Source organism: Lepus europaeus, chromosome 12 (assembly GCF_033115175.1).
Source record: "Lepus europaeus isolate LE1 chromosome 12, mLepTim1.pri, whole genome shotgun sequence".
NCBI lineage: Eukaryota > Metazoa > Chordata > Mammalia > Lagomorpha > Leporidae > Lepus > Lepus europaeus.
The window spans coordinates 12,851,648-12,874,744 of record NC_084838.1 but is presented as its reverse complement, the minus strand read 5'-3'; the positions used below and the strand labels follow the sequence as shown (position 1 = coordinate 12,874,744).

The 23,097-nt window shown below is 37.9% G+C and overlaps 1 protein-coding gene across 1 annotated transcript in view; it reads right to left on the bottom strand.

Annotated features, from left to right (window-relative positions):
* The window catches only part of C5 (complement C5), an 86,394-nt gene extending 68,181 nt beyond the window's left edge, over positions 1–18,213 (bottom strand). The window contains exons 1-6 of the mRNA XM_062207652.1: positions 18,109–18,213; positions 14,218–14,410; positions 10,959–11,121; positions 6,260–6,330; positions 4,558–4,649; positions 2,321–2,403 (exon numbers count right to left, since the gene is read on the bottom strand). Coding sequence (XP_062063636.1) covers positions 2,321–2,403; positions 4,558–4,649; positions 6,260–6,330; positions 10,959–11,121; positions 14,218–14,410; positions 18,109–18,173 — 667 coding nt within the window. The 5' untranslated portion in view covers positions 18,174–18,213. The remainder of the gene's footprint in view (positions 1–2,320; positions 2,404–4,557; positions 4,650–6,259; positions 6,331–10,958; positions 11,122–14,217; positions 14,411–18,108) is intronic.
* Positions 18,214–23,097: the final 4,884 nt, after the last annotated feature.

Genomic DNA, 23,097 nt, shown 5'->3' with positions numbered 1-23,097 from the left:
TGCTCCACCAGCAGTCAGGGCATCCTGTATGTGCCAGGAGCAGTTCACTTGTATTTTGATTATAACATTTATCACAGGCAGTAGATTAGTTCCTCCACTAGAGTGTGCACCAAAGACCATTCTCTATTTATCTTTGCACATTTCCCATCTCATAACTCTTAAAAATGTTTATAAATTGAAAATAGAAAAGGAAAATTCTGTGTTATTAGATAAAATCCATCCAGTCTCTAAGTGTCAGCACAAAACTCTGATGTTAGTGAGAAAGAAACAGCTTATGATTATCTATAAAATTGTTCGACCAAGAGAAAACAGTTTAACCTGTAGAAATGGCACTGTCTTCTCTTTATAAGAACTCAGAGGGCTTCCGGTTTCTAATTTTATTACTCCACACTATAGTTAATAGAAAATTGAGTGATTAGGTGAACCTGATGTTGTGGACAAGTTGACTTCAGATTTGCTCACATGATTTATGGTTACTGGAGTAAAAGAACAATGCAATTTATTGCTGAGGGTTGTGTCCCCATGCTATTAAAGATTAAAGCAAATGGGGTTGGCGCTGTGGAACAGCAGGTAAAGCTGCTGCCTGCAGGGCTGGCATCCCATATGGGCGCTGGTTCAAGTCCCAGATGCTCCACTTCTGATACAGCTCTCTGCAATGGCCTGGAAAAGCAGTAGAAGATGGCCCAAGTCCTTGGGCCCCTGCACTCACATGGGAGACCCAGAATAAGCTCCTGGCTTCTAGCTTCAGATCGGCACAGCTCCAGCCTTTGTGGCCAACTGGGAAGTGAACCAGCTGATAGAAGACCTCTCTCTTTCTCTTTGCCTCTCCTTCTCTCTCTGTGTAACTCTGACTTTCAAATAACATAAATAAATCTTAAAAAAAAAAGATTAAAGCAAGTGTGTTCTTGCCAAGAATTGCAGGGAAACAGCTCTTCCATGCTTGCCATGTAGCAGGCATGTGTCTATCAACACAGATATATCAGTCAAAAAGACAGACACAAACTGTCCTTAAAGAGTCCATAGTAAAGCAGGGAGGAAAGATATAAGTAATACGCAAATACCTACACTGCAGTGTAGACACTGGTGTAAAGTGTCGGGGATCATAACTAGGAAAAAGAAGTCAGGGGACACTTCTCTGAGTAAATGGCCTTAAGCTGAGACTTGCAACGTGTGTAGGAGTTGTGGCAGACAGAACATCACAGGTACAGACACCGGAGCTCGAGAGCAACAAGGTGAGCGATGCTATAAAATGAGGCTGAAGAGGAGGTAAGTCGGGAAGAGCTCAAAATAAGAATTTTGATTTTCCATAAAAGGAATAAGGAGCTATTGGGGACTTTTCAGTGTGAAACAACACAACATTTCTATTTGAAGATTGTTTGGGCTAATAGCAAGTGAGATAGTTTGGAAGCAAGAGAGTGGTTAGGAGGCTTTGCAGTAGTTTAGAGGGAGCTTGGTGAGGAATCAGTGAGGGTGGCTACAGACAATGAGAGGTGAATGAATTCTCAACTTGTACAGAAAGTAGCAAAAACACCTTGAGGAAGGAAGATTGGTTAGGATTGTATGCCACAGGGAGCCTGCAATCTTTAAGGCTGATTTTCATCATAACAAATTTATTTTATAGTTTTCCCTGTTAATTGTTAAAATTTGTGTACTTGCTGTTTTCCATATTACTATGTGTCTCCTGAGGGAATAAAAAAATGGCATTAGGTAGAAGATAGTTAAATTTGATAGCAGAGCACACAGATACTCTGGCAAACTACTATAAGAAATTGAAAGATTAGCTATATGGTAATTATTAATCCATTAATACGGTTGATTTCAAAATAAGACTATATTAAATTTTCAAATTAACTTATTAGGAATTTATGATCTAGAAAGAAAACAGTGTTGGACTAAGGTTAAGGAAATTGAATTATGTTTGTTCTGTCACTAATTGATTGTGAGACTTCCGTAAATAATTTATTAGTCTTACTAGGTCTCACTTATCTCTTCTGACTGCCTTTCTTCTACAATCATCATTCTAGAAAAGACCTCAGCTATTCAAGCTCCTTAAGGGACTGGATCTCTTTCAGCTCTGTAATGAGGAACACAAGTCCAGAGAGGTTAGTCCGCATGGTCACAGCTGGTTAGCAAGGATGGGTGTGCTGGTATCTAGGTATTCAAACAACCACCACTCTACAACTTCCCAAGCAGTGCTAGTAACCATAGTCACAGGCTGACTCATCTGGGAATGGACTTGCATTAAGTACATTAATGAAAATAAACTATTGCAAGAACACTAACTTTTTATAGGTAAACTTTTTTAATTGTCAAAAATTACCATATTCTTTAACTTCAAAATATGTGGTTCCAGTTGTAGAAAAGTCCTCTTTATATTTAGCTTTAATTGTCCACACACCATATCTGTGGAAGCAACATATTTACCATTACAGATGTCATCAAGCATGTCTAATTCACCCAGAAGAAATATAATACATTACTGTTTTAAAGATGGAATAATACAGATGGATAGTTTAAGTAATATATTTTATATGTGACAGATTTTTAAGCAGTAAACAAAAATAATTAACATTTCCAAGAAAAAGATATTGCTCAGTAATTCATTTTTCCTATATCGTATTATTTTTGCAAGTATTTGATCCTAATATGGTCATTAGTTTAGATTTTAAAAGCTTATGACAGTTGAGAGTTTACTTAATGATGCAGCAAAATTATGCTCACACAATATAAAACCCACAGAATAGCACAAAGTCCATAAGTATGTCTCTAAGAAAATGAAATACATATCAAGTTTGTGCCTGGATGATAAAATTAACACTTTATGGGGCCGGTGCTGTGGCGTAGCAGGTAGAGCTGCTGCCTGCAGTGCTGGCATCCCATATGGGTGCTGGTTCAAGTCCCGGCTGCTCCACTCCCAATCCAGCTCTCTGTTCTGGTCTGGAGAAGCAGTACAAGATGGCCCAAGTCCTTGGGTCCCTGCATCTGCATGGGAGACCCGGAAGAAGCTCCTGGCTCCTGGCTTTGGATCGGCTCAGCTCTGGCCATTGCAGCCAAATGGGGAGTGAACCAATGGATAGAAGATCTCGATCTCTCTCTCTCTCTCTCTCTCTCTCTCTGCCTCTCCTTGTCTCTCTGTGTAACTCTGACCTTCAAATAAATAAATAAACCTTTTAAAAAATTACCACTTTACATAAATGAAATTATGGCTGGAGACAAAGTACGATTTGTTTAAAGAGGAAAATTGTTTAATCAACAACCTTCATTCAAGTATATTTACTGAGCACTAGACTAAGCACTAGAGATTAAAAAAAATGAACAAGATAGAAAACTGCTAGCTTCCTAGTGTTAATTCCCCCACGAGAATTCAAATTCTCACTTTTCCATTTGCTACCAGGCTTGATTTGGGCAAGTTACTTAATCTACTTTGTGAAATGGGAAAACCAATGTCTGCAGATTGGTTATAGAATCAATAAATGCTAATATTATGGTTATCATCGTCATCGTTAATTGAACAAACATTTATCAAGTGCTCATTGTGTTGAAGTGTTGGAGATGCAACAATGAGCAACACCAATAAGGGCCCTGCCATTCAGGAGTTTATAATCTGGTGGGGAATAAAAAGGCAAGCAAATAAATAATAAATAAATATGAATCTGAGATAAGTGTCATGAAAAAGATACACGTGGTGTTTAGATGGAGAGGAAAAGAGAGTGAGGGACCACATTAGGTTGCCTCTTTGAAAAGGCAGCATTTACCCTGCGTCCTAAAGATGAGAAGAAGCCAGCCTTGTGAAGAGCAGGGTACATCACAGGCTAAGCAGAGGGGACAACGTGGGGAAAGGTACTGAGGTACGTGAGTGCTGGACATGGCAGAACCTCATGGCTGAACGCAATACGTCATCGTGCAGCAAGTGGCACAAGATACAGTTGGAGAAAGGGTGATAGTGATGCAACAATGGATTCCATGCTGTACTATAGAGCATGTAGTACTTTCAAGGAAAGTACTTTTAAAATTATCCAGATTGTTTAAAACCCCCAATTTCAATTAAAATTTTCAGAAAAGTTTAGTACAGTGTATTAACTACAAACTCCTTTATGGAAGGTAGAGAAAAAAATGAACACAAAGATTTTGCTTTAAGGTTGTATGGTAGCCATTTACAAATGCCCTTGTCTTTTTCATCCTGCTCTATTGAAAGTTCTTTCAAAGTAGGGACTATGGAATCTTCATTTCTATTTTGTATCTCACACTCCTATCATGGTTTGCATATACCAGGTATGTATTCTCTGTATATTTATTTCATCAAATCCTATTTAAATATGTTCTTAAATCCTTTCTCATGAAGCCAAATGGAAGAAATGGAAAGAGTGTGGAAAGTAAGGGGTGTTTTTTTGGCCAGGACCTGAACCTAACCTCAGTAGATTTAGATTTTGCCTATCCACATTCAGGAGATTCTTGCTGTCACTAGGTGGCTCCATTTGACTGGTTATTCTGCTTCACAACAAAAAGTTGCAGATATGCTTTTAGGGAAAACTTGATTAGTAAATACTTTGTACCTACTTAGGATTAGATGGAATCTTGAAGTCAGGAAAAGAGATAATGCCAGTATAATCATTTTCTTCCACCATGTCAACTTCTGATCCTTCAGGATCCTTTGAATAAAAGCAAACATCCTTGTCTTAGTTCGGGTTTGGTTGCTGTAACAGAATATCTGAGGCTGGCTCATTTCACTTTATAAAGGGTAGAGATGCATTTTGGCTCACAGTTCTGGAGGCTGGGAAGTCCAAGAGCATGGCACTGATGTTTGACAAGTGCGTCATCCTGCTTCGTTTTGTGATGCATTAGTGGAAAAGTGGAGGGCATGCAAGCATGTGTGAAAGAGTTTGCTCTTACACCAAAGCCACTCCTGTGAGAACTAACCGACTCCTGCAAGGACAGCCTCAATCGGCCCTCCTGATCTAAACACCTCCCACTGGGCCCAGCTTCCTAGCACTGCCCCACTGAGAATTAAGTTTTATCACAGGAATCTCGAGGAAACACACTAAACCATAAAAATCACAAAAGCACAGGAACCACATTTAAAAAATTTTAACTGATTATATAATCTTTGATCTACAAAAATATTTACCAACAAATATCCCTATCTTCAAATTCAATATGAAGGATGAGGACACATGAAGTATTATGGAAGGCAAACACTATTCATTTAAACCATTTCTCTCCCTCTTTTTGGAATCTTGTCCATCTCTCCTCATTATATAGAAGAGGTTCAAATTTCTACTGTACAACTAAAAAAAGTTTAATAAAATCTAAAAGGAAACAACCTGATGGTTTTAATAAACCAAATACCTAGTAGATTTTACAAATTTGTTTCTAATTTTTATATAAGTTCATTTGAAGGCTTATAAAATATTCTACAAACTGTATTTTTTAACCAGACATTCAATAAAGGTACAATATAGACATTTTGAGGTTGATAATAGCTAAATAAACCTCAAATTTCTGATAAATTTCCCCACAATCTTTGTTTTAAGTTAGCAAATTACTGAAATTAGGTTTCTACTTTTCTTGGACTATCTGTGGTGGTTCAGTTCAGCTTTGACTCAAAAGTTTGACATTATTTACCATGACTGAAATTCATGGTCAGAACTGGCTTTCTTGAATTAAACATTGTAAAATTATTTTTGAATAATAACCACACTTGCAGGTAAGCATCTTTCCATATGTTCTTGTCATCCACTGTGCACAGTCCTCCTAAGATGGTCATTCTCAAGGGCTCCTTCCAGGACACTGCCTACCAACTGACTCCCTCCCTACAGCTCTGGGATTAGCTTCCTCAATACTCTGTCCCTGGTGCAGCTCTTACATGGAATAACTGGTATTCATTCTTCTGTATGTGGTGCCAGGGCTCTGTATGACTCAAGCTCAACCGTGGAGACATGGGATAAAGAGCACATGTCTACACTTTAGTCATCTCTGACAGAGAAAAGGCGTTTGAGCTGCCATTGCCTCTGTTTAGTTCTCTTGCAGGCCTTCTGTCAGTCAGCTTATCTACTCTTCTCATTTTGTACTTCTTCCCACCCCATTTCTGAATTCATGCTGTTTTCTCCATGGAATAGTCTTTACTGTTTTAAAAGAATCTATATGAATTCTTTTCATTAAGACCCAGCTCAAAGTTTCCTTCACGTATTCCACTTCAGGAAAGGACTATTTTGTTAATTTAAAATTTATTTATTTATATTAAAATAAATAAGATACTTACTATGAACATTAAGACAGTTTCTCTCTTGGCTGGCTTCAAGTCATCATTCAATGAATAAACTCTAACTTTTACTGTAAAAATAATTGATATCATCAAAAACTGCTTAATACACAGGCATTTTGATTTTTAAAAAAAAAAAATCATCCTTAAAAGAGAGGAGTCCCATTTAAAAAAATTCAATACACATCACCACACACAATTTAAAAGAAAGAAAAAGTTAGTTTGCATAAATATGTATTACTAAAGCGATTTTATTTTAAAGAGAATCCTCTGAACTTCTTTAAAGAGCTGCTTCTCCTAATGAATTCATTCAGATACATTTACAAACAAAGTCTTTGGAACACATCCATAGTTCAGAATTGGTTAAACTGTAATTAGGTCATTGTTGATTAAGAATTTCATAGTAGCAAAATAGTGACATGGTTTTATGGAACCATGTTAATATGTTGTCCCATGTTGGAGATGAAGATTGTAATGAAAAACTGGTTTGATTCAGTGTACACTGTTCTACTTATGAAAACTAACAAGGCTGATTTGAATTGTATTCTGTTGTTATTTATTAAACCAGATCCTCATTGTTTAAAAAAAATATATTGGCAGGGCTCAATAATTGTTCATTCCCCATCTCTTTCTGTTTTTAAACAACAACAACAAAAAATCTGTGCAGCTTTTTACTGACAGCTATTTGAGCCACACTTGTTATATATTAATGTTAGCCGTCGCAAAACATACCGGATACCTGAGTAAGGGAAAGGATTTATTGGGGAACACCCTACAGACCGGAGTGAAGGGGCAGCGAAGGAAAAAGAGAGAAAGAGAGTATAAGAGAGAGAGCCAGAGGAGAGGAGCTAGAGCAGAGAGCAGGAGGGAAGAACCAAGAGCCAAGAGAGCACATGTTCAGGAACAGGCCCTTTTAAAACTTTGCCCGAGGGTGGGCAGGGAAGCAGGAGCAGTGAATCCCATTAGGATGGGGGTGGAGCCCGGCTTAGGTAGCTAGGCAATGCAGCCACTGGCTAAAACTGCCCCAGTTTCCTAACAACATTGATCTAGTTCTGTCCAACATATATTGCCATCTCTAAGTTTTGCTGATATTCAAGTCATTTCACGGCCAAAAATTTACTGAAATAAAATAAAACTGCCACCATAAACCAAACACCTTTTAAAAGATTGGTGTTGTGCAAATCCCTACATGAGAAGTCACATTGAAACTGGTTCTACTAAGACTACAAGAAAAAAGAACAGAGCTGGATAAATCCTGCACACTTTGCTCTTTCCTTTCTCTCCTCACACCCAAATCCTTCTTCCTACCTTGCAGACACACCTGGTCTAGGCTTGTGCATTGCTGGGGAGCTGCCAGAGGAGGACATCACAAAACTATGGCACACAGCCCTGGAGTTTAAAACTTTGTTTTCATCCCTGCTTTTGCCACTTCCTTGTGTGACCCTGAATGGGATATGTAATCTCTCTATATATTACTTATCTCCATGGTAAAATAGGGATACTAGTATCTGCTCATAGTGTTGTTTTGAGAACTAAAGACAAAACTTTTGCATAGCTCAGCACATAAGTAAACAATTAATGTCTACTGTTTAAATTTTATAATTTTATTTCTATGACTATTATTTGTCTAGATTCTAACCCAGTTTGTGTCATCACAACGATGGTGTATTAAAGCATGGTCAATAAAGTTGCTTGTACCAATGATGTGGTTAAATCATTTTCTAAAATGTTGAACGCTTTCTATGTGCCAGACTATACCAGGCATGGAGTTAAAGTAGTGAACAATCAGGAATGAATGTCTTCTAAGGCAGTGTAGGAGACAGGCAATCTAAATGAATTCTATGGAAAATTCCAGGGGGTTTGAATGGAAGGGGGAGATTTGAATTGATCTGGGGTGGGGGTGGGGTGGTCAGGAAAGACTGTTCTTTTGAACAGTTCTGTGACCAGATGTTAGGGTATATCAGAAGTTGATGAGGTAAAGAAGGGGCAAGGACAGGCCAGGCAGAGGTAACAGAATGCTGTCCAGCTGTTAATACAGATAGGAGAGCAACAGAAAAGAGGTCATTTGGCCTTGTGTGCACACAACAGAAGCAGTGTGGTAGTGGATGAAGCTGAGGAAGAAGGCGGGGCATGGGTTACAAGAAATGGAAGGATTTGGGCCAATGTTCTAAAGTCCTTTATCCTATAAAGGCTTGAAGATTGAAGTCTGTATCCTAAAGATGTTGATACTAAAAAATCATCCAAGGATCTTCAAATTAAATGTGTCAATCAGGACATCAGATTCAATAAAAAGATTTAATTAATTAAAAAAATTTTTTTAAGTATTTGTTTACATGACAAGTAGAGAAAGAGATCTTTCATCCACTGGTTCACTTCCCAGATGACTGCAACAGCCAGGGCCGGGCCAAGTCGAAACCTGGAACTCCATCCAGGTCTCCGTCATGGGTGGCAGGAACCCAAGTACTTACATCATCATCTACTGCTTTCCCAGGCTCATTAGCAGGGAGCTGGATCAGAAGTGGAGCAGCTGGGACTCAAGCCAGTGCTTATATGGGATACCAGTGTCACAAGTGGTAGCTTAACTCGCTGTACCAAAACACTGCTTCCAAATAAATATTACTTTTAAGTGTTTCTTTTTCTTTTGTGTAAATAAGGCTTTGTGCTATTCTATAGATTAGATGATAATGGAAACCATTATTTTTAGTAGTTACAATGCTATTTGCTAGGTACTGTTGTAAGTGCTTTACACATAGGAATTCTGAACAACTCTACAAAGTAAGTTGTATGGTTATCTTCATTTTATAGTTGAGGAAACTATGGTTCTGAAAGTAACTCTCAGAAGGTCACTTAGCTAATAACAGCCCAAGCTGGAATTTGGATTCGGACAACCTGGTTCCAGAATCTGCTTTCAAACACTGTGCTTCATTATTTCTCTCTAATGGGCAAATATTTGGAGGAAAATTCTCTCATTTTTTTCTCTATGATTATAATAGACAAGGATATGTGGGTAGGCATTTTGCATAGTGGTTCAGACACTGGTTAAAACACCCATATCTCATATTGATGTGCCTGGGTTCAAGTCCTGGCTCCTGACTCCAGCTTCCTGCTGATACAGACCCCGGGATGCAGTGTTATGACTCAAGTAACTGGGTTCCTCCTAACATTGTGGGAGACATGAATTCAGTTCCCATCTCCATCCCCAGCCTATGTGGGCACTTGGGGACTGAATCAGCAAATGGAAGCTCTCACTGTCTGTTTTCACCTTCTCTCTCTCTCAAATTAATAAATAATTTTTTAACTAGTGTAAAAAATGAGAATACTATATCTTCTTATGGTAAAATACTGATACAGAAATAATAAATAATGTGATTCTTAAGGAAAGTCTTGCTAACTAAGAAAGGTCTCAAGCCCTGGGTATTGGAGTATATACTTACTGGACAAAGACTGATGACCCTAATGAAGTATCCTGTACCACAGGAGGACAGGGGCAAGGACACACTTTTATGGTTTAAAAGGACCTAACCTTTAAGGGCAGAGGCTATTTCCTGGAACTCCAGTCATCTTCTTGAAGTCAAGAGATGGTACTCTTCTGGCAATGATATTGTGTCCAAGCTGATAGCAACAGCCCCACCTTCTCTAGGTCTTTCTTTTCTGAACCATCTTAAGAGGTACTCCTGCTGAAATGGTAATGGTGTAGCCATGTTTCACCTCCTCCTCTTCACTAGCCAGCAGTTAGCAAGTATCTCCTGTGTACAAAGGTTTTCAACAAAGCCAGCTGGTTTTGCCTCTTTTTCTCTGCATTTCTCCAACAATACCATTAATGAAATTCCATGCCCCCCAATACATGTATCTCATTATTCCATCTCTGATGTGTTCAAATGATCATGACGATGAGAGAAAGATGAAGGCACTGGAGGCTTTGCAAACATGTGAACATACTGGACAGCGTTACACTTTTCTATGTTTTATTTTTGGTTTTGACCGACAATCCTGCCCTTTCTCCATCTAACAGAAGAACCATGAACACGAATCTGTTCTAACAGAAACTTTCTTAAATAGATGGTTTTTAAAAATTAACATTCATAATGGAAGGCGAGAGGGAGCGGGAGAGGGGAGAGGGAGAAGGGAGAGGGCTGCGGGTGGGAGGGAAGTTATGGGAGGGGGAAGCCATTGTAATCCATAAGCTGCACACTGGAAATTTATATTCATGAAATAAAAGTAAAAAAAAAAGAAAAAAATTAACATTCATATATTTCTGTGATCTAGTTTATTCTCTGCTGAAACTCTGAGTCCCTATGGTTGGATTTGTGTTCTCAACTTGAAAATTATCTCCATAGTTAATGGACTTTTTTTATGAACATGGCTCTATAATAAATTATTTGCCTATTGCCAAGATTATGCTTGCAATTGCATGTTACATTTGTTTATCTAACACAACTTTTTATAATACTTAAAAAGAGTTTTTCTACTTAGAAATAACTGATGGAACAGATAATACAATTACTGATATTATAATTTATTTAGTGATTCTGTATAAATTTAAAATTAAAATGCTATTTGAAAATATAAAAGTCATTAGGAACTAAAACTCTTTTAAATAAGTTGTAAATATGTCTCTACTCGATATCAGATGTTAAAAAGCTTTACAATATAATGTTAATTCCCCTACCGCCACTCCCAAAGAAAGAGGCAACTTTACCTGACTGGTGAGGCGTATAAACAGGTTTGTCTGTGTGAATGAAGAGAAATCCATTGTCATAGGTTATTGGCATTTTTTTTGATCTTGAAAAATGCTTTGACACAACTTCCAAATACACATATGAAGGTGCATTTTGTCCTGTAGACAATTGTTTGGGTTGTATCTGTGAAGGAAAATATTGATGGAAAAAAGTATAATTCTAATGTCATGAAATCCTTTGTCTTTATACAAGCCACATAGAACCTCCTTAGAACCAAAACTCAGCCTGCATATTTCATCATTTAAAAGGTGGTACGGGACCCAGAATGGTAAATTATATTAACCCAAAGCCCTCCAGGGTCTAATATCATAATAAAAATTTGGCTTTAAGCAATCTAAGGTCATTTTGGTTCCATGTTTGCTAAATTCTGTATGCATTTAGTAAAACTAGTACTAGAGAGGCTCACAAGAAACTTTCACTTAATGAGCTGGTTGGATCAGCCCACACTCTCCACTCCCTCTGTACAACATCCTGACTGATGTAGTGAGCACTGTGTATTATATCACACGTTTCTGCTCCCTGGTTTGAGATACATGATTTCTGCTCCCTGGTTTGAGATACATGATTTGTGTATTTAATTGTTATGATCCCCATTACCTTAAATGATACGCAAACTTAATATATAAAAAGCAATGAAAGAAAGAAAAGTTTCTGAAAATTTAGCTTTTGGAAACATGGATAAAAGTTAATCACAAACCAACTGCCATGGAATTAAGCATGTGAGATTATGATAAAAGTTTGGAAAACAGTAAAAATCTATACATATCCTGCATTCAGATTGCTTAGCAAGTGTCTTTAAGGTCCTTCTCCACTTTTAAGAAACAGAAATTATAGAACAAATACAACTCTTTAAAGGCATAACATATGATAAATAAGATTTGACACATCTATCAGTAGACGCTTAAAAGATCTTGCACTGGGGCCGGCGCTGTGGCACAGGGGGTTAACGCCCTGGCCTGAAGTGCCGGAATCCCTTATGGGCGCTGGTTCTAGTCCCGGCTGCTCCTCTTCCAACCCAGCTCTCTGCTATGGCCTGGGATAGCAGTGGAAGATGGTCCAACTCCTTGGGCCCCTGCACCCACGTGGGAGACCCGGAGGAGGCTCCTGGCTCCTGGCTTCGGATTGGCACAGCTCTGGCCATTGTGGCCATCTCTGGAGTGAACCAGCAGATGGAAGACCTCTCTCTGTCTCTACCTCTCTCTGTAACTCTGTCTTTTAAATAAATAAAATAAATCTTAAAAAAAAATTTTGCACAACAACAAGCAATTGGCAAATAAAAATTTATAATATTAAAATTAAATGTTTGTGCTATGTATCAAGTTTTGTGATTCTCTGAGCCCCAGCTCCTCCACTTCCAATCTGTCTCCCTGCTAATGTGCCTGGGAAAGCAGTGGAGGATGGCTCAAGTACTTGGGCCCCTGCCACACACATGTGAGATCCAGGTGGAGTTCTGGGCTTCTGGTTTTTGTCTGGCCCAGCCCTGGCTGTTGTGGCCATTTGAGGAGTAAACCAGTGGATGGAAGATACCTCTCTCTCTCTCTGCCTTTCACTTTGCTTTTCAAAAAATAAATCTTTTAAAAAGGGAAGGCATTTCTTCTCAAGAATATTAATGAAAGAATTCCTGTATTTGATTGGAATTTATTTAGATTATTGTTTCTCAAACATGAGTAATAAACAAATAAACATACCCCCTTTACAGGATAAAAGGATTCTCAGGGTTGACTTTTCTTATTTATAATAGAATAAAACAATTTTATTATAATACTACTAAAATATGTACAAACCTAAAACTAAGTATAATCTTATGCTTACAAATTTTATAAACTTAAAAAGTCTAAACAGGATGGACATTTGGCCTAGTTATTAAGATGCTGGTTGGGGCCGGCGCCGCGGCTCACCAGGCTAATCCTCCGCCTTGCGGCGCCAGCACACCGGGTTCTAGTCCCAGTCGGGGCACCAGATTCTGTCCCGGTTGCCCCTCTTCCAGGCCAGCTCTCTGCTGTGGCCCGGGAGTGCAGTGGAGGATGGCCCAAGTGCTTGGGCCCTGCACCCCATGGGAGACCAGGAGAAGCACCTGGCTCCTGGCTTCGGATCAGCACGATGCGCCGGCTGCAGCGGCCATTGGAGGGTGAACCAACGGCAAAGGCAGACCTTTCTCTCTGTCTCTCTCTCTCACTGTCCACTCTGCCTGTCAAAAAGAAAAGAAAAAAAAAAAGATGCTGGTTGGGATGTCCCTATTCCATACTGGAGTGTCTGGGTTCAATTCCTGGTCCACTCCTGATTCCAGCTTCCTGCTAATGTGCACCCTGGGGGTAGCAGGTGATGACTTAAGTGATTGGGTCCCTGACACCCACATGGAAGACCTGGACTGATTCCTGGTTCCCAGCTTTGGGTTGGTCCAATCCCAGCTGTTTTGGTGTCAACCAGCATATACCTCCCTTTCTCTCTCTGTGTTTCTCAAGTAATTTTTTAAAAAAGAATCAAAAACAAGATTATAAATCTAAAATGTTAGAAAATCAATATAATTTCAAGCTCTTTAAAAACTTTAATTTCTGTGTAAAGAACTAATTTTAGAGAAATATTGGCTTGAATGGATGCCAGAGCCCTTCTCAAATCTGATGTTCTTTGATTTTTCTGGTATTTATCATCAGAATTTTTAATAAGAAAGAGCGTCAAGCCTATTGCTAAACAATCTATGCTACAGTATCTTAACAGAAGGAAAAGTTATTTGGTAATGATCATTCTATTAACTATGAGTTATCAGTAAGAACTATTCACTATAGTAATCAACAATTTTATTAGTTTGAGAAGTTATGATTGTAGACTATTGGAATTTAAACAAACATATAATATCTATGGATTTTTGTGAGCAATGCACTACAGACCAATATACATATTCACATTTCTTGATTTCTTTGTAGTAATGAGTTTTATGGTAAGCAAGTATTTCTAATTCATATCCAAATATTTTTACATTAATATGCTTTTATTTTCCAATAAAAATATAAAAATTTGCATGCATTGCTCAAAAGACATATTTATTTTGTTTAGAATTTTCTGTTTTACTCATATCATCATTAGTGGCTGACATTCATTTAATAACCACAGTGAGAGAGTGGTATAAATGATCTAATCTATATGCTATCAATATTTAAACTTTTAATGCATTTTCTCAAGAATATTCTGCATATGTACAGAAAAGGCAGGATAAATACATACTGTTAAGGTTGCAGAGTTTTGGAATTTATTTTCAGAGGATAAACTAACATAGCCTGAAGAGTAACTAAATTTTTTATCAGGATAACTTTTAATAGAGATGGTTGCATCAAATGCTTCAGTGTATCCATACACTTGAATCACAACATTTTCAGATGCTCCAACACGCAATATTTTTGGTGCTGAAATGACGTATCTGTTGAAACAAGGGAAAAAGAAGGTTCAGTATCTTTATATGACATATTTTCTTATATTTTTGGTAATTTTTCTCTCACATAAAAGATCTGATTTAAGATAGACAAAGTTTAACTTACATGACATTTTAAAACAAAATTTTTTTGTGATCCATCATCATTTTAGCATAGTCTCCAAGAAGAAATAGCTTGGAATTAAGAAAAAGAGCTGGAGATTGAGATTTACCTTTAGAAAGTTAAAACTAGCACTTCCCAGAGCCATTGCAACCAAGGATAACATTCCATTGTGTTGAATGCACTTGTGAATGGGGCCCAATGGAACAAAGACCTGCTAGACACCAGTGATTGACTTCTGGCTCAACTTTTGGCTGAGTGAGTATGGTAATGTCGCCATCCCTCTCTAAGACTAAAATGATTTACCTGTGAAAATATCTCTAGGCTGTGGGTAGGGTTAAATAAGAACACATATATGAAAGCACCAGCATATTTCACAATCTAAGCAAAATAAGATTTGTTAATTTCATTATCAATTGAAAGGGAATAATCTTAGAAATATTATAGTACTGAGTGGATGAAGAAAAATACAACAACTAGGGTGGGAGGTGATGTATCTAAAATAGAAGTAGGGATGGAAGCCCTTGAAGAGCAAATACTAATAACCATACAACAATAGCAATAATAACTATAATTGAGATGCTATCCCTAGCAGAGGCGTATTATCGCTTTGAATAGAATTCTTTTAATCTTCATAACAAGCCAATGATGTAGGCAGTGTTATTATTCCTATTTTTAAAGTGACAGAGGTTAGTTTGAGCTAGATTACAGGGTTTGTAAGTGAATGAGGTGGGACTTTATATTCAGATCTCTCTCTTGTTATGTGTACAATTGAGGTCAATAGTACAAGTGTGTCCACAATCACAGTCTCCTCAGGTTTTTTTTTTTTTTTTTCATGTGATTTGTACAGGAATGGAAGTAAATCTATACAAGCTTTTGAAACATTAATTTTAAAATGTGTAATTTTTTCACTGTTTGATTAAATGGAAACTCAAAGATATAAACCAGATTATTAATTATATATCACAAAAGTATCTAGTTTGAATAGTGAGAACTACATGTGTTATTACACAGAGGTGTGTTTCAACCCAAAAGCATGTAGTGATTAACTAATTCAGGAGGTCCCATAGGCTTGGGGCACACCTACCTCTAAACCTGGCAGAATGAACTGCAGGCTCCTGCAAATATTATGACTTTTTAAAAGCCTTTTCAGAAGTAGAATATCCCTCATAAATATATAAAATTATCATGCATCAATTAAAAATTTTATAAAGTTATAAAAAAGAAAAAGTAATCTTCAGCAACAATGAAATCAGTTTGGCAGCAATTATATCATTGAAAACATCTAGCAGTCTTCCAACATGACAACTAATCTGGACCCATTTACAGGCAAATTGTAAAAGAGGGAAAGAAAATCCAGACATCCAATCATCATCTGAATTCCCCTTTCCTAGTCCTTAGCAGGAGGACAGTAGAAAATGACATGTTCAGCTGTGATGTTGCATAGCAACATACATTTCCTGTAGCCATACTCTGCATTAGAGCTGTTCCAATAGGAAGGTCTTATTGTTATTTCCATTTTAAGATGAGGAAACTGCTATCAACTTACCCACCATCACCAGCTGATAAGTTATGGAATTAGAAATTGAAAACAAACAGTTTTCAGAATGAACACTTTCAACTGCTGTAACAGCTGAACTTAGCAAGGAATTTTGGGGATGGGCATTTGTCATAGCCATAAAGAATTTTGTGATCAGAAAAATGTAGAAGAAAAAAATGCCATTTTAGTTCCAATATCATTAAAAATTTTGTTTTTGGTTTATTATTAATTTTTAATTGCCTAAGGGGTGGCAGTGGTAAAACAAATATTCAGTGTTTAGAAGCCCCTGAAAGATGGCTCTGGAATCATCCTTCATACATAGTTCAGTCCTTATTGAGTCATCAGTAGTGTAATTTATCCTAATGAAGAGTTTCATGCTTTTTATGATTTCTCTCAATAGATGCAGAAGATCAGGCCACTGAACTTGCCCGGAATGTTCTTTCCAAGATACTTGCATGACTTGCTACCTCACTTCCTTCAAACTTTGAGTCCCATCTCCTTAAGAGAACCTTCCTTGGCTACACTTTTAAATAATAACATGTCATTTCTTTATCCTCTTATTCTCCTTGATTTTTTCCTCCTTAGACTAATAACTACCTGATCTTTACTTATTCATTTTTCATTGTTTCATTCATTCATTATTTGCTTCTCCCAATAGAATGCAAGCTTTAAGAATTGTTTTCTACCAGTTGCTATATCCTCAGAACTTATCACACAGTAGGTACTCAATGAATATTTATAACATGGTGATTACCACTTATTTTCTTTTTCACCAAGAGTGAGGAGATACTTTTTAGTAAGGGCCAGTGCAGTGTATTGGAAGGAATTCAGAATAATTCTGAACAAGAATCATGGGACCCAGGTTCTAGCCTCAGTTCTGCTGCTAATATGAAATCCCTAAATCTCTCTGAGCTCCTGCTTGTTTTTCAAAGGGGAATAAGTGGTCATATGATAAAATCTCAAATCAGAGATGGGAGTGTCCTAAACTGATGACACAGTAAGTACATATTTATATTTATAATAGATTTTTGTATTTATATGTATGTGTTTATGAAGAAGCAGAAAAAACTGAAGGAGCAGATTGAGATCTTAAAAGTCCTGCTTCTGTCTCTCTCCAGCAGTGTGACCTTTGGCTAGTTACTAAATATATATTTTATCTGCATATATAAAAATGAATATATTTGTTTAGAATATGTATTATATATAGAATATATTTGTTTAGATACTCTCTTGTTAATTTTCATTGTTAAAATATTATTTCTGCATATGAGATCACTATTTAAGACAGTTTAAAATGTGGAATATTGGGGCTAGTGCTGTGTCGTAGCAGGTAAAAGCCATCGCCTGCAGTGTTTGCATGCTATATGGGCACCAGTTCAAGTCCCGGCTGCTCCACTTGCAATTTAGCTCTCTGCTATGGCTCAAGTCCTTGAGTCCCTGCACCCGAATGGGAGACCCGGAGGAAGCTCCTCACTCCTGGCTTTGGATCGCCCCAGCTCCGGCCATTGTGGCCATTTGGGAAGTGAACCAATGGATGGAAGACTTCTTTCTCTCTCTCTGCCTCTGCCTCTCTGTAATTCTGCCTTTCATATAAAATAAATAAATCTTTTTAAAAATGCAGTATTATAATAATAACACTAAAAACTGTGAAGAAGCAACTCATAAATACAGAAGTAGTTACGATAGATTTTCAAATCATGGTATTAGAATTTATTCTCAAGTAACCCTGATTGGACTGTGTAGAGTTTATTAAAAAACACAAAGAAACCTAAGCACAAAAAAAAAAATAGGCAATAAGGGCCAAGAAAGTTTATAATCTTGAGTTTATCTTGTGCTTTTATAAATAGGAATTTGAACTAAGTTTTTACAAATAACGGTTGTATAGAGACTGTTCTGTTTTCAGCCACTCATCACATCCAAGTGCTTCCAAGACTTTTATGGGTATGACCATTCATTAATCTCAGAAGCAGAAAATTATTTTCAAGTTAACATAACCTGTTGAATTTACTTTTTCATTCATCATGACTAAGAGTTTGTTTTACTTACGTTTGCTCCTGTCCCCAGCTTTTCCCCATGAAGATTAAAAAACAAAGTATTCCCCAAAGGCCCATAGCTGGAGGTAGCGGTGAACCATGGATATAACCTTCTTGAAGTTACTCTCCTTTTAAATAAACTGAGCTTGAAGAATTTGGATAAATTAGTTCTCTGGTTAATTATTGTTAGAAAGAAGGACCTCTAAGCAGGAAAGCTAAAATCATAACTAAAACACCCTTTCTTACCCAAGAGTAAAGACAGGAGATATTTTACAGAAATTTATGTCAAGGAAAAAAAAATTTTTTTTAATCAATGCAAATAAAGCGACCCTAAAAAGGTAGTTTGGCACTAGGAACTGCTGTATGCTAGAAACCAGGTCACGTTGTCTTTGGCTTCTGCTCCCTGGGTCGGGCGCTCTGAGGCTGTTATCATTTGTGAACATGCCTCAGGTAGGTCTGTGCTGATACTGATGGAGATCCATCCAGATTCAGTTTCAAATTGAGATGACTGTAGAATGGGTCTGATTAACACAGGGCTTATGTGGTGGTCTTTCATAGAGATGACTTAAAGATTGTGTTCTTGGTGCTAGAAATGGTCTAAGGACAACCTAGATTTGCAAAGGGGTTCCAAGGAATTGTTCCTTGGTCTACCCCAGTTTAGAGAAGAAACTAAACATTAGGTGGAATAAACACTGTGACTGGCAATGGAAATACCGTGCTGAGCACATTTAGTAGGGAATGCATATCCTCTAATATCTATTAATTGATATGCTGCCCATTCAAAATTTACATTCATTCAGACATAAAATCTCTTTCTTTACAAAAAACCTAATTTATATCTTTCACTGGGAGATTTTAATCATTTTAACATGAGCTCAAGAAAAACAAAACTTCCTATAACAAGTGAGACTAGTAATTAAATTACAATGAACAAAAATTTTATCTCTAAGATGTTTAACTGAGTTTATTTTAATGATGCTCATTAGAAAAATTTTCATTTACAAATCTCTTTTATTAGTACCCATTTCTACCTTAGTATATAGTATGCATTCTATTTTTCTTAAACATTTATTTTATTTATTTGAAAGACAGAGTTACAGAGAGAGGTAGAGACAGAGAGAGAGGTCTTCCTTCCACTGGTTCACTCCCCAGATGGCCGCATCGGCAGAGCTGTGCCGATCTGAAGCCAGGAGCCAGGATGCTTCTTCCGGGTCTCCCACGTGGGTGCAGAGGCCCAAGGAGTTGGGCCATCTTCTACTGCTTTCCCAGGCCATAGCAGAGAGCTGAATCAGAAGAGGAGCAGCCAGGACTAGAACTTGCGCCCATAAGGGATGCCGGCGTTTCGGGCCAGGGCGTTAACCAGCTGCACCACAGCGCTGGCCCCGTGTATTCTATTTTAAAGTAGTAAAACAGATCACTAAACATATTTCTATAAATCAGATATTTATGGTCACATTAACATTCCTTTTTTGACTTAATAAGGTTCTACTTACCACCGCTTTAAATATTGAATTCATTAGGGGAAAAAAAGAAGCTCATAGGAATTTTGATACACAAATTTCACTAAAGGTGTTTATCACATGTTATTGAAATGCCAAACAACTGCCACCACTGTCTGACCACAAGCCCATTTACTTCAAAAGTAAATTTGTAAAATGATTAAACCGGATTGCGAAAGGTGGGTCAAGTTAAAATTAAACAAAGTACTTTTGTCATCATTTTCGGGAAAAAGAAATTTAAGAGAGAGTAGGTAATATTTGTATTTTAAGTGCAAAGAAGTTGGTTTACTTGTGTTACAAGGAAAACACTAACATATAATACTTGCAAACCACTGGCATGTTTCTCAGGTAGAAGACATTTTTAAAATGATGGGTCTCAAAGGTTCTCAATAGTACCAGAGTTCAACAATTTATAGATTCTCAACTATTTAAAAATGTTTGTCTTTTATATGAGGCTCAAAGAAGGATTTTTCTTTACATTTTAAAATATAACCTTTAAGAGGGTCTTAAGTTTTGGCTTTTACTGCATGGAAATGATTCCCCTTCAAATGAAATACTGCATTTCTGAAAGAGGAGGAGCTTAGATGAGGCATCAGCTTTGGTATTCTTCTGACCCGACTGATAATGATAATGCTACCTTAATTCAGTCCTCATGATTGAGTCCAGATGACTGAACCTGGTTCATAAGGCCCCTCCTGACCACAGGCCCTGCTCCCAAGATTCCCTCCTACCAAGTAGCTGAATTACTTGTGATTATTCCCTGAAATCATCAAGATATAAGATGCTTCTAGCACAGTAATAATTTGGTATCTTTCAAAAAGGTATTCTTTAAGAACTTATTTTGCACTTATTTAGTAAAAAGTGTCTAGAAGCAAATTTCCTATTAATACAAACTACAGACCTTTTATATATGATAATGGTGAATATTGGGTATGGCTTTCAAAAGCAGAAAACTTGTAGGGAGGCATAATAATGGGTGGAAATTTAGAGGATAAAGACTCAGCAATACTTTGTGTAATATCGTTTTTAGAAATTAAACTCACCTCATTGCTAACCTCGGGTGCCTGCAGGTTGAGCATGGCTTATAATTGCATCATCTATTTTGCATGTGACTGTTCCAAGTTTGGAGACAACCAGAGAAAACAGAGGTGTCTCCTCAGAATTAAAGTGTTCTAAATTTAAAAAGTGAGAATCATGCAAGTTTTAATCTAGTGTGATGGGCTGGCACTAGGCAGCTGGGCGATTCTGAGTATAACACAGTATTTGGTCCCTCAGATTGTGTTTTGGTTCAAACCCATTATCCCATGCCTTAATCCTTGGAAAGGGGCTCCAACAGACAAACTGAAGTTCACCAAGTGTTACTCTCCTTCGAATATAAAGAGGGGCAAGCATTAGAGGTTTTGATGCCAACAGTTTAAATAATAACTGGAGGGGGCGGCCCCAAATCTGCCTTTCAAATAAATAAAAATAAATTTTTTTTCAAAAAAGAATAACTAGAAATGGTAGCAGCACCATTGGCACTGTCAGTAGATTGCTAACACAGCTGAAGGGGGAACAAAATGTCAGCACAACACGAGGGACCTCAAAGTTGGGCGTTAACATCAGAGATGATATCTTCAGTAATCACTGGTATCACAGTTGCCACTTCTGACATTGGAAGTGATAAAGTACACACACACACACACACACCACATGGTACTTCTAAAGTTTTGTGAAAACTGAGTTAAAATAAGTTTATTCTTGTTCAAAATTTTTGAAATCCATACACAGCTTTTTCATTAAAAATTCATGGAAATGCATGTTATGAAAAATTATGCATGGATTCAATTTTTTAAAAAGATTTATTTATTTGTTTGAAAGTCAGAGTTAGGCCGGTGCCACGGCTCAATAGGCTAATCCTCCACCTAGTGGTGCCGGCACACTGGGTTCTAGTCCCAGTTGGGGCGCCGGATTCTGTCCCAGTTGCCCCTCTTCCAGGCCAGCTCTCTGCTGTGGCCCGGGAGTGTAGTGGAGGATGGTCCAAGTCCTTGGGCCCTACACCCCATGGGAGACCAGGAGAAGCACCTGGCTCCTGCCATTGGATCAGCGTGGTGCGCTGGCTGCAGTGTGCCAGCCGTGGCGGCCATTGGAGGGTGAACCAACGGCAAAGGAAGACCTTTCTCTCTGTCTCTCTCTCACTATCCACTCTGCCTGTCAAAAAAAAAAGAAAGAAAGAAAGAAAAGAAAGTCAGAGTTATATAGATAGATAGATAGATAGATAGATAGATAGATCTTCCACCCACTGGTTCACTCCCCAGAGGGATACAACAGCCAGGGCTGGGCCTGGCCAAAGCCAGGAGAGCCATGGGCTTCTTCCAGGTCTCTCATCTGGGTGGCAGGGTGCCAAGTACTTGGGCCATCTTCTGCAGCTTTTCCCAGGCCCGTGCAGGGAGCTGGATCAGAAGTGGAGCAGCCTGGCTGTTTGCAGTCATCTGGGGAGTGAACCAGCATTTGGAAGACCTTTCTCTCTCTCTCTCTCTGTCACTCTGCAACTCTGCCTTTCAAATAAATAAATAAATTTAAAAAAAAAAAAAAGAGTGGAGAAGCAGGGACACAAATTGTTGCCCAGATGGGATGCCAGAGACACAGGCAGCAACTTTACCCGCTATGCCACAACACCAGCCCCAGATTTCAATTTTTAGCACCAAAATAAACTTATTTTGTAAATCCATTGTCCACAAAGTTTTTGAAGTACCCTGCATATTTCAAAAGACCACAATAGGGAGGGAACAAGCTGGTGATTGCCAAAATGTCTCCAAGAGAAGTAGATTTCCAAAATCAAGTTTTGCAATGTCTTGGAACAGTCTTGAGTGGTACTAGAGCTACAGTTCCCATAGAGAAAGTAGAAACAGTCAGATGCTATTTGATACTCTTATTCTTAACCTATTTATGCACTAAATTTGGTGTGTCTTTATAAGTATAGGTAATAATAATATAGGATTATATTTATAGGTATATATAGGTACCTATATATATAGGTAATTAATATAGGATTACTGCATATATAGGCAGAATAAAGCACACACAGTCCATTTAAGTGCTTGACCATGTCATCAGTGTGAAACAGATCTTTGGGGTAAAGACTTATCCGATTAGGGAAGCTTATAAGCAAATCTCATCAGTCTGTTGTCTGGGAGAATATGTGCATGTGTGTGTGTATATTTAAATGAGTCTAAAAAGGCATTCAGCTACAAAACCGTTTATTGAGAGAGACAAAGTCTTGCAGGGAAGTCCAATGTGTAAACAGTGTGGCTGCTGCAGGTGAGGCAGAGTAGGAGAGCCCTGCTATCTCTCCATCCCCCTCCCACATAACCCCAGGTAGTATTCAGGAGACTCCATGGGAACTCTGGGTTTCCTGGACATGTGCTTTAACAAACATTAACTTAAAACACCAAGCAACCTCTTCCAATTGTTTATTTGGTTCATCCCTGTTACTACCTTTTAGCAACTTATCCAAAACCAGG